The 11,870-nt window shown below is 35.6% G+C and overlaps 1 protein-coding gene across 1 annotated transcript in view; it reads left to right on the forward strand.

The window, feature by feature from the left end:
• The window catches only part of RC3H2 (ring finger and CCCH-type domains 2), a 45,776-nt gene extending 45,482 nt beyond the window's left edge, over positions 1–294 (forward strand). The window contains exon 20 of the mRNA XM_012664377.1: positions 99–294. Coding sequence (XP_012519831.1) covers positions 99–294 — 196 coding nt within the window. The remainder of the gene's footprint in view (positions 1–98) is intronic.
• The last annotated feature ends 11,576 nt before the right edge of the window (positions 295–11,870 follow it).

Raw genomic sequence — 11,870 nt, forward strand, 5'->3', positions numbered from 1 at the left:
GGGCTCATAAAGCTTGATTCAATTTTCATTAAGCATGTGTGGTTGCTCTTTAAAGTTTTCACTTAAGACTAATTTGTTTTCAATATTTATTTTTTCAGGGAGGAACAAAAAACAATTCTGCCGGTAACTTCTTGCTTTAGCCAACCACTCCCAGTGTCTATTAGCAATGCAAGTTGCCTCCCCATCACCACACCTGTCAGTGTTGGCAACCTCATTTTGAAAACTCATGTTATGTCTGAAGATAAAAATGACTTTTTAAAACCTGTTGCAAATGGGAAGATGGTTAACAGCTGAAAGAAGGTTCATCTTTCAAATTTGTGACCATACCATGGAAGCATTTACACTAGCTTTTTATATATATAATATATATTATATAATGTATATTTTTTTTAAAAAAAAAGATATTACCGGGGGCATCCATTTCCTGTGGACTCTTTGATACTTCAAGCCCTCTTGCATTAGCATTATGAAAAAAAAAGAAAATTTACTTTACTAGGGTAACACGTTCACTTTCCAGAAGTGATTGGAATTTGGACAACATTTAACTTAAGCTTCAAGCAGCTTTTTATGAGTTTGTAGCAATCCGGTGCAGTAACTGAGCCATTTCCTATTTTAAATGGCTTCTATAGAAAATTAACAACTCAGTTATTAAACTAGCAGGATCCTACAATGATACATCTAGTGAAAGTAGACTTAATTAACTTATTTATTTCTATTTTATGTTTCACTGAGAGAAGTTTCCATCTCATTCCAGCTGCTTTATTTATCTTTTTCATGGGACTTTGCATGGATTTTTTTTTTTTCTTTTTTTTCTTTTGAAGAGTGAAGTTAGACATTCTTACCATAGAATTTTACAGGGTTATATACTAGCTTTCTTTACTGCATTATATGTAGGAGTGTGGTGCAGTGCTTTTATCTGTAGCGTTTAATTTTTTTTTAATTTTCCATTTTTCAAGGATAGTTTCTGCTTTGTTAATATTTATACACAGGCTACTTGTTGAAGTAATTAATTAAAAATATAACCAAGTGCCTAAGTCTTTCAGCTGATGTACTAGATATTAAATTCTCCTAAGTTATGCAGAATCGTTTTTACAATTTTGATAAATTATGCACTAATGTAATGGCAGTTTTTTAAAATGCAGATTTAAGCCTGTACATTATTGAATCTGATGACTTGGCAAAAGAATCAGGTGCTTTCAGCTTTCTTGAGAAAACCCTGTATGTAGCGTTTGCACTGACTAACAAGATGGTATTGCTGGGTTTTTAACTTAAACTAATTAATTTGGGTGTTCTTTGCATTATCTTGGTTAAATATTGTTTATTGTTACTTCATGTTGGGGTTTAATTTTCTTGTTTTTTGACTGTTAGGTTGATAAGACTATGAACCATGTAATAGTAGAACATTGACTAACATTTATTCATACTTAAAGACATGAATAATTTCTGCCCTGCTAAAATGTGACTGAAATGGTTTTTGACTTGGCGTCTGAAAGTATGCAGTATGTTCAACTAGCCATGCCCCAGATTTGTGGAAGTTACTTTATTGAAACCTAAATTTCAGTCAACATTTGAAAACAAAAGCTGGGCATTCCTTCCTGGTGATCTTACCTATAGTTTGTCTTTTTGTTTTTCCTCTGTTTCTTTAAGATTAGTTTGAGTTTTATTTTTATTTTTTTTTAATTAACTTCTGTGAAGTTGTTTACTCTGAAAATTGTACTGGAATATTTTAAGCCAAGCTGATCTTTCACCAGGTGTACTGTATGTAAGGGCTTTTCCTGCTAGCAAGATGCTTAAACAGGATCATGTTATTGGTCGTCTGAGCTATTTAGTTGTTTTACAAAACCACAGCATTGTATCAGATAAGATTTTGATAAAAAAGTTTTGTGCACATTTCCAGGGGCGGGAGGGTTGACATTTCCCTGAAATTTCTTGATCAGAATGAGTAAATACTGGTGTTTGATACATGTCTTAATGAACATGCTCATAAGGTGACTGATAAGTTGTAAATATACCTGAGAAACAAAAGGGGTAGTTTTGATATTCTGGTGTCAGTATGGAAGATCTTACACATTTATTTAATAGTCAAATGTATGAACATGTTTGTTTGTAGCATAATAGCACAGTAGCCTTGACTTAATTTCCTTTGGTTAGTACTGTACTTTTCTGCCATGGCCAGTGCTCCCCATCCCTACAAAGACATTTTTATTTATTTCACTCTGTAACCTGAAATGAATAGGAACAAGAGTTTTAAACCATGTTACATTAACTTATTTCAGACATTATAAATTAGCCTAGGATATTACAGGAATAAGATTGTTATATAATTTATATCAGAACCTTTCTATAAATATGTGCTTATTACATTTGAAATGCTTCCAATGTACTTTATTTGCTGTTTGTAATTCCAAAAAGGATATGCAAACCATTCTATTTCATGGATATTTAATAGTGAGATCTTCCATGTTGAAGGTAATGTATTTTTTTTTAAGATTTTGAAATTGCTATTTTGTTACAAAATAGAGACCTATTAACAGTTTGAGAGCTCCTTATGTGCCCTCAGGGAAAGAACCCTCTGTGCAACAGAACTACACAAAACATCTTCAGCACGTTCTGAGGGTGAATATATACTACATAAATTGATCTTGTGTATTTAACCTTATCTTTTTAATTTTAAAATTGAAATTTTGAAACTTGGTTGTGCTCTGCTGGAGGGGGTTGGGATAAACTGCTTAGATGTTTGCCTACTTGTCCAGTGAAATTACATTTGCATCAGTATATGTATATACCTGCCAACCTTATTGGTATGTCTCAGAACATTTATATTAAAATAATACTTGTCTTGCAGCAGGTGATCCCGTAAAACAATAACTCCCTGATCTTAAAAACTTACTCTCTTTCTCACTAACAACATAGGAATTGTTTCTGTGTTGTGATTATTCTGGATTACATCCATTCTCTATGTAGCGATGGCCACCTTCTGTCTGTCATGGTGGGTTTAATGTGAAGTAAAGCCATTGGTTCTCTGCCACCTTAGAAGAAAGCAGTTCATCTGATCCTTCTTCAGAATGGTACCTACTGATGTCATAAAAGAAAACGTTACAAATCAGACCTAGGATGTGACTTTTTAAAATTGGGGCATTCCTGCCATTTGACCCTTTTCTGAACACATTGTGATATACAGATATTTGGAATCAAAGGATACAAAGCAACAGGAGAGGAAATTTATAATGTTGGTAACTAAACTACGCATATTGCCTATGGTCTAATCTAATCAGAAAAAAAGTAGTCTGAGGTCTAGAAAGCAGGAAAGTGGTGGTTATTTTTTTTTTTTCATTTTTTTTGTGTTTTCGTTTTTTAGTTTCTAAGTCCCATTCTGAAGTCTGTGCCGCCCCATTCAGTTACTGTGGATGTAGCATCAGTAATTCTTCTTTGTAGTCTTGTTTCATTTTAGGAATTCTGAGAAAGTTACTTATGTATTTCTTTAGTTGGTTACCTGAACAAAGCAGATTCCTTTGCCTTTGCTGCCATGACTTACTTTAAATGCCATGTGATGAACCAGTGTTGTCATACATGAAAAGTTGTGCGTTGTAATTTTCAAAAGAAGGTAGTTCATTAGGCCAGTGGCACTGATTTTTTTCCCAATAGCTATTTAGTAAGAGAATAATAAAAGAAACCTCCCATACTAGAACTGAAATTTTCCACTTGTATGGATCTAGTCGCTTTCACTCAGATTTCAGGTTGAGGCTAAGTACATAAAGCACATCCCAATTTTATATGCTGCCTTGAGAAAATTACAGCAATTTGTAGGAATTTAAAATAGGATCATTTAAACGTTTGAAAAAATTGTTTTAAAACCATCTAGCTTGCTTTTGGATTTTAAATGTTAAAACCCATGTTGTCTTGTTAACCAGGGGTGGTATTTATAACAATCAGATTCAGCATGTGATTTAAAGTTTGAATCTGAACATTTCTTCCCCAGCTTCTTTGAGTCATTTTCTGAGCAGACTGTTACTAGTATTGATAACTAAATCATTAAAGGGAAAAGTTGCATTGCAACTATGTACTGGTTTCTTGGAAGAACTTTTCTTGTGTTTTAGTGAATGAAGAGTGATGATGGGATCACTTACTGTAACTCCTACATAAGGACACCTTCTGCAAGCAGAACACAAATGAACATGCTCAAGGAGTATCCCATTTTCTGGATAAATTGAACAAGTAACTCCTTTATACTAGCCCTTTCTTTGTATCCCTTTGCTGGCAAGGGAATACAAGGAATAATGGCCACAGATCAGAACACCCCACATTTAAGTGGAGTCTTATTTTTACTCCAAGAGCAGTTAATCCCCCAAGTCTGAAATTGGCAATTTTTTTTTTTAATAAAATTTTGAAAATATCCCCAAACCAGTGGAACACAGACACTGGCTGCACTTAGTACTGCCAAAATCCAAGGTCATTTGCACATATTCCATCAACCTGTCAAGAATTAGGCCTCACTTTATAACCCAAGGCATGGAAGTGCATGCATTCTCTTAGCTGGGCAAACAATTATACTGTAGTTGTGATACAACACATGTGGCTTTTATTTGTACTGCACATATCCACTGTACAGCCACTTGGGAGTATCGTGGTTGGCTTGCAGCAACTGCTGTCTGCATTTATACTGTTTATTGCATATTCTTTTCCCTGGAAGTGAAAGAGAAATGTTTTTCTTGTTGCATTGATTACATTTTATAAATTTGCTTAGCTGGAAAGTTTGGGAAAAGAGGCCTGTTTGTCAATTGTACAACCGATTGTGAAGCTCTAGTGTGAATATTTTTACGTCTGTATTAGACATTTTCTTTGCAAATCTATTGTTCGATTGAAATGTAAATGAAATTAAAGATGGTGTACACCCATCATGTAAAAAGCAGGCACCATCTCTAAGATGGATTTAATGCTCATTTTTAAGGCATATACTCAGCTTCTATTTAAAACTATAATTTAAAATAATTCTGTACAATGAAATGGGGAATATATATGGGAATAAATTCTATTCCATTTATTTCAATTTGAATTTCCAAATTGTAATGTTTCCCTTTGTGCTATAGGAATAGGATTAAATGGGGAAAGGCTAGGACTTTTAAGGCCTGCATTTGGGGGGAGGGCAAAGATGGAACAATGAGGGTTGTGATGATAGTGAATAGCAACGAGTGAATTCTGTGTGTTTTTGCTGTAGCACTGAAGTGAAGAGATATTAGCTTTGGCTGTTCACAAAATAGAGCATCATGATTTTCAGTGTTTGAGAGAAAATTGATGGAAAAAGTTTGCAGTACTCGACATGTATTTGCATGCACAAAATAAAATTATTTGTCCACCTTAACAGTTGTTTGTTTAGTGTCAATATTAAGTTTATGGTATTATTTTAGTTATCTTTATTTTCTTGGTATATTGTTTGGCTTAACAAAGCTATCAGGACACTCCCTAAGTTGGAATTTAAATGATTACCTGCCGCATCCATGTATCATTGGGAAGGATGTGAAAAAAAATTAATACAACCAAGGAGGTTGAGATATTCCTTAATTCTGTCAGTCACTTCATTCATTCAATATAGGGCACTTTCTGTGTGGGAGATGAGGACGTATATAATACTGAGTTTACTGTCTAGTGGGGAAAATAGGGCAGATACATAAGTAACTTACAAAGCAATGTATTATTGAAGTATTAAGATACTTCTGTGGACCTCAGAATATGAACAGAGAATGGCCTGAGCGTTTCATTGGGCCTTGAGTGGTTTTATTCATTCACTCAGTTGATATATTTAAGCCCCTATTTGTGCTAGTCATTAAGGTTAAAGGTCCATAAAATATAAGCCCCTTCTCTAGAAGCTCATAGTGTGGAAAATGGGAAAGACAAATTCGAATAATTTAGTGAGTTATCTTCTCGAACTCCTGAGGTCAAGGGATCCTCCCGCCTCAGCCTCCCAGAGTGCTAGGATTACAGGCGTGAGCCACTGTGCCTGGCTCAGTGAGCTATGTTCTAATGTAGGATATATGGAAACTCCAAAAGGGAAATTATGTAGCTAGTAATAGGAGTGAGCCAGAGGAAGAATTCCTCTGTGAAGTGACCTCTGGCTAGAATTTGTAGGCTGAATAACATTTCTCCAAGCAGAGATTAGGGAATGAATTACCCTGAGCTCCTACTCTACCTTCACAACAACCCACTCAGTCTTAATAACCATCCTTCACTATGGATATTATAGCCTATATTTTTTTCTTTTTAGAGACAGGGTCTTGCTATGTCGCCTAGGCTTGAGGGTAGTGGCTATTCACATGTGCAATTATAGCTCACTGCAGCCTCAAACTCCTGGCCTCAAGTGATCCTTCCACCTCAGACTCCTGAGTAGCTGGAGCTACAGGTGTGCACCACTGCACCTGGCTCTATAACTCTTTTATATTTGAGGTGTTACATAACTTGCCCAAGGTCTACTACAAAGTGGTGGAGTCAAAAATTCTGATTCATGTCTGCCCTCTTTCTGCCTCCCAAAGAGATGGTTGGTGGTGGTTGGAACCTATTTTAGCCCTGTTACAATGAAGGGTTGTTTAAAGAACAGTGAGTGATTCACTGAGAAATGATACAGCCAACTCTTAGAGCACTTAATATGTTCCAGACACAGTTGTAAATGCAATAGGTACATTATAACCTAGGAACATAAATCTGGGTTATAGAGCCACACATGGTGGCTCATGCCTGTAATCTCTGCACCTTGGGAGGCTGAGGCAGGAGGATCACTTGAGCCCAGGAGTTTGAGGTTGCAGTGAGCTATGATGACACCACTTTAGCCTGGGTGACAGAGTGAGACCTTGTCTCAAAAAAAAAAAAAAAAAAAAACCTGGTTTGGTGCGTGCCTTTAGTCCCAGCTACCCGGGAGGCTGAGGTGGGAAGATCAGTTGAACCTAGGAGTTTGAGGCTGCAGCAAGCTATGATTGCTCCTGTGAATAGCCATTGCCTTCCAGCCTGGCAGAGCAAAACCCTGCCTCTAAAAAAAAGTCAACCTCGGTGAGAATCAGATGGAGAGTAAGGGGGCTGCCATTTAAAATAGATATTTAAACCCAAGATTCTAAATAATATCAACTGAAATATTTTTTAAACCTTATATTTTGAAATAATTACAGATTCACAGGAGGTTGCAAAAATAGTACAGAGAGGACTGTGTACCATTCACACACTTTCTCCAATGGTAGCATCTTACATAACTATAGTATAATATCAAAACAAGGAAATCGACATTCTTACAATCCACAGACCTTATTCACATTTCACCAGCTTCGCATGCACTTACTTGCGTGTGTGTAAGTATGTGTGTGTAGTTCTATGCAATTTTCTCGTGTGTAGATTTGTGGAACCACCATTACTATCAAGGTAACAGAACTGTTCCATCTCCTCAGTGATCCCTTGTGCTACCTCTTTATCTTCACAACCAGTTTTCTCCCTTACCCCCATTCTCCTATCTCTAATCTCTGGCAACCACTAATCTGTTTTCCATCTCTGTATTTTTGTCATTTTGAGAATGTTATATAACTGAAATTATACCTTATGTAAACTTTTGAGATTGGCTTTTTTTTTTTTAACTCAGCATAATTCCCTTGAGATCCATCCAAATGGTTGCATGTATTAATAGTTTTTTTTCTTTTATATTGCTGAGTAGTATGGATGTACCATGGTCTGTTTAACCATTAACCCATTGGAGAGCATTTGGGTTGTTTCAAAATCTTGGCTATTACAAATAAAGCTGCTATGAGCACATGTATACATGGTTTTGTATGTACATACGTTTTTATTTCTGAAGTACTTTTTGAGCAAATAAATTGGCATACTTTGTCTACCTCTGAAGTAAATTAATAAGTTAGACTATAAGGTCTTAACTTAGATAAATTCCTTAAAAATACAATTTACCAAAATGGATACAAGATGAAAAGGAAAATTGGAATGACACTTGTATTAGTTATCTATTGTTATAACAAATTACCTCATAACCAATTATACCAAAATTTGGTGGCTTAACACAACAACATTATTATCTCACAGTTTCTGTAGGTCAAGAATCTGGATGTGACTTCGATGGGTCCTCTGCTTCAGGGTCTCTCACAGTCTGCAGTCTAGGTGTTGGCTGGCACTGCAGTCATCTCGGACAGAGAACTAGAAGGAAGTCACAATCTTTTATAACTTAATCTTGGAAGCAATATCCCATCACTTTTGTGGTATTCTAATCCTTAGAAGCAAGCCACTAGGTCAAATCCACACTCAAGGGAAAGGGATTACACAGGGTATGAATACCAGGAGGTGGGGAATCTTTGGGAGCTGTATCAGTCTGTCCAATCAGGAGTTAGAAACCGCACAGTGGGTTATATGGGAGAAAGTTTACTATAAAGAATCATTAAACTCTAATAAACGAATATAAGATAAAAGGAAATTTCATATGGTACTCTATGGCTTAGGGAGAGTACCTAAGGATGGACAAACTTGGAAAGGGGTCCCTTCCCAAGGCTGCAGTTCAGACCTCCTTGGAGCACGTGTAGTTGAGCCAGTGGCCCTGACCAGAACTAGTTGCTGGCAAACAGAAAGCTACTCTCCAGGCAGCAGGAGAGGTTGCCAGGATCCTGCAGAGAGAATTGGCACCAGTGTAGAGAGGGGGCCTTTCGAGGCTGGTGGGGGCAGGAAGATCTAAGAACACCGATTTTCATGTTGAGAGGACCACAGGAAAATTACTGCTAGGCTAGACTGAGGTTTCAGTGTCACCAAAGGGACCACATGTACTGGACGCATGGCTGGGAAAGAGCTCTACTGGATGTCTTTACATCCATATTGATAATCTACCACACAGCTGAGGGAAACAGCAGAAGAGCTTCTCTTCTTGCAATGCCCCTGCAATGCCCTCTACCGAGAAAGCTGTATACCTGACCAAATTAACAAAATAAAGGTTATATTCTATTATTATAAGGTCTCTTAAAATGTAATGGTGGTCCATTTTGATGGCTTATAAGGTTAAATATATATATAATATAAGAAAAACTCAAATATTTCTAAAAAAAGAAATTTTGCTCTAAATTTTAAGTGTGCTATTTAAAGAAAAATATTGCTACTAAAAGTGTTATTACTAAAGCTATGAAAGCAAAGAGGTTTTCTGATTTTCTCAGATGCCTTAATCAGAACTTTGTTGCTTAAAGACAATTCAACATCTAAAGAAAATATCTCTTAAAGCCCATACTAAAGATACCACTTTTAAAATTTAACAGAGAGAGAGAGAGAGAGAGAGAAATGGATCTGACTATCATGTAAGGAAATAATCCTTATCCTTACTGGTTTTATCTTCATTAATACAAAAAAGTTGTTTAATCTGATTTTTAAATAGGACACTTAATTACAACAAACAGAACCCCCCAGAAAGAAATACAGGGAAGGGAGGGGCGAGAGGAGGTTGTAGGAAAGGAGGAAGGAAAGGGAAGGGAGAAGAAAGGAAGGAAAGAAAGAAAAGACTAAACAGACTGATAATCTCAAACAATCCTCATACTGTTGGTGTCATTCAAAACCATCTCTGTCAGATACAAGTTGATCAGATAAAATAAGGAAAAAAAAGTCAAAACCATCTCTAGACCCTTAAAACTTGTATAACAAAAAATAATCCAAGTAGCAAAGACAAATTTGTTCAAAATTTACAAAAATATTGGTGGAAAAATTTTACATGAGAAACTCAATGGAAGACCAAATCTTTTTTTCATCTCTAACAATTATAATTTGGCAAAACTATCAGAGTAGAGCAAGCCTTGGAGCTCATGTTTCAAGGCGTTTAATCATTCATATATGAATTTCATTCAATTATTTCAAAACTTTAAATATGTTTAACAATAGCCTGGAAATCTGGTTGGACTAAGATTTTGTCTTGCTAAAAGGCAAATGCTTTAACAGTTTCAAAACAGTTTATGGATTTGTTTTCTCCACTAGGGAATACCTTTAATATGCTCTACTGATAAACAACCCAACAAAAATTTTGCAGTACAGGACTTTTAAAGCTATGAATTTCACATCGTACTTTCATTAAACAGAAACTTCATTGTTCACATCATCTGAAAAGTCTGATGATAAAAATGAGTGGTCCTGTTGGATATTGTTAGATAGCTAACTTAGGTACACAGTCATATTCCTGACAGATGCAAGCTACATTACCAAAAAGGACATCACTGAATATAGCCCTCTATAACATACAACCAGGGGTCTGAATATATTAAAAGAGACACGGATCAAGGTCAATCTTAAAACTGTGCATAAAGAAAAATATCAGGTATTCCTAACCACATACAAAAAATTATTCTTAAGCTCTAGGACATACAATTATGAGTACATACTTCCCAGTAGAAATATGCTTAAGATCAGACAATCTTGATATCCAGTGCCACTGACTATCTAACCCTGAGTCTTACTAAATGGTCTCCAAAAGAGAAAGTCTTTCCTCCTCCCAAGACTCTATAAATCATAAAAGAAGACCTGGGACAGAAACTTCTAGTTTTCACCCTGGAATATAGAAAACCAGAAAGAATATTTTTCTCACCTTTACAATGAGAAAGAACTAGGCTAACTTCAACTAATAACTTCTTTTCTGAACCCATCTGTATTAGTTTTCTTTTGTTACCATAACAAATGGTCACACATTTAACAATTTAACATAAATTTATTATTTCTGAACTACAGTTCCTATATTTCAGAAGTCTGGGCTCAGCATGATTCGACTGGGTTCTCTGAATAGGGCTGAAATCAAGGTGTTGGCAGGACTCATTTCTTTCCAGAGGCTTTGCTAAGTACAGGTTCGCAGGGCAGGGTAAAGTCCCTGGAGGCTGCAGAAACTGGAGATGGGTGGGATCTAGGCCCTCTTGCAGGCTCTTTCTCTCTTTGCAGAAACCCCAGCAGGTATTCATTGAAAAGATCAGAAAACAGCCTAAGAATATTATGGTGCTCACTTGAGAGTGGGGAATAGCAGGCTTGTCCATTTTCAGGCATAGAAACTATTTACCTCAGTCCCTACTGTCCTACACAAGATGTTCCAGTTTTCAACCAAAAAATTACAAGGTGTATGAAAGGAAAAAATAAAAGCTCCCAAGGACAAAGTAGTTACTAGAACAAGAATCTAATTTGACATAGATGTTGGAACTACCTGATAGGGAATTTAAAGTAACAATGATTAATATGTGAAATGTTCTAATAGGAAACTTAGACAACATGCAAGATGTGATGAATAATTTTAGAAGAGAGAATCAAATAAAAGAAAGAAAGAATCAAATAAAAATGCTAGAAGTGGAAAAAACAAAACAAAACAAAAAAAAACCTCAGTAGTAGAGATGAAAAATACCTTTGACTGGCTCATAAGCAGACTTGACACAGCCACAGAAAGAATCAGTGAAGTCGAAAATAAGTCAATAGAAATTATTGAAATGGAATCACAAGAAGAAAAAGAGTGGGGGTAAAAATGCAGAACATTTGAATATAGGGCCTACTTAAAGCAAAAAACAAAAAACAAACAAACAAAAACAACCGCCACAGAATAGAGTTTTGAGACAATAGCAAAAAGTCTAAACTTAAATGTAATTGCAATACCAAAAGGAGAAGAGAGAATGAAGCAGAAGAAATATTTAAAAATTAATGGCCAAGAATTTTCCAAAATTATTGACAGACATTTAATGAGTTAAAGGAAAATCTCAAGTGAAATTTAAAATATTTTGAACTGTATGAAAATGGAAATGTAACATATAAAAAAATTTGCAGGATGCAGCCAAAGCAGTGCTGAAAAGAAAATATACAGCATTAAATTCTTATATTAGAAAAAAAGAAAGTTCTTAAGTCAA

The sequence above is a fragment of the Propithecus coquereli genome, unplaced genomic scaffold (assembly GCF_000956105.1).
Source record: "Propithecus coquereli isolate 6110/MARCELLA unplaced genomic scaffold, Pcoq_1.0 Scaffold89, whole genome shotgun sequence".
Lineage (NCBI taxonomy): Eukaryota > Metazoa > Chordata > Mammalia > Primates > Indriidae > Propithecus > Propithecus coquereli.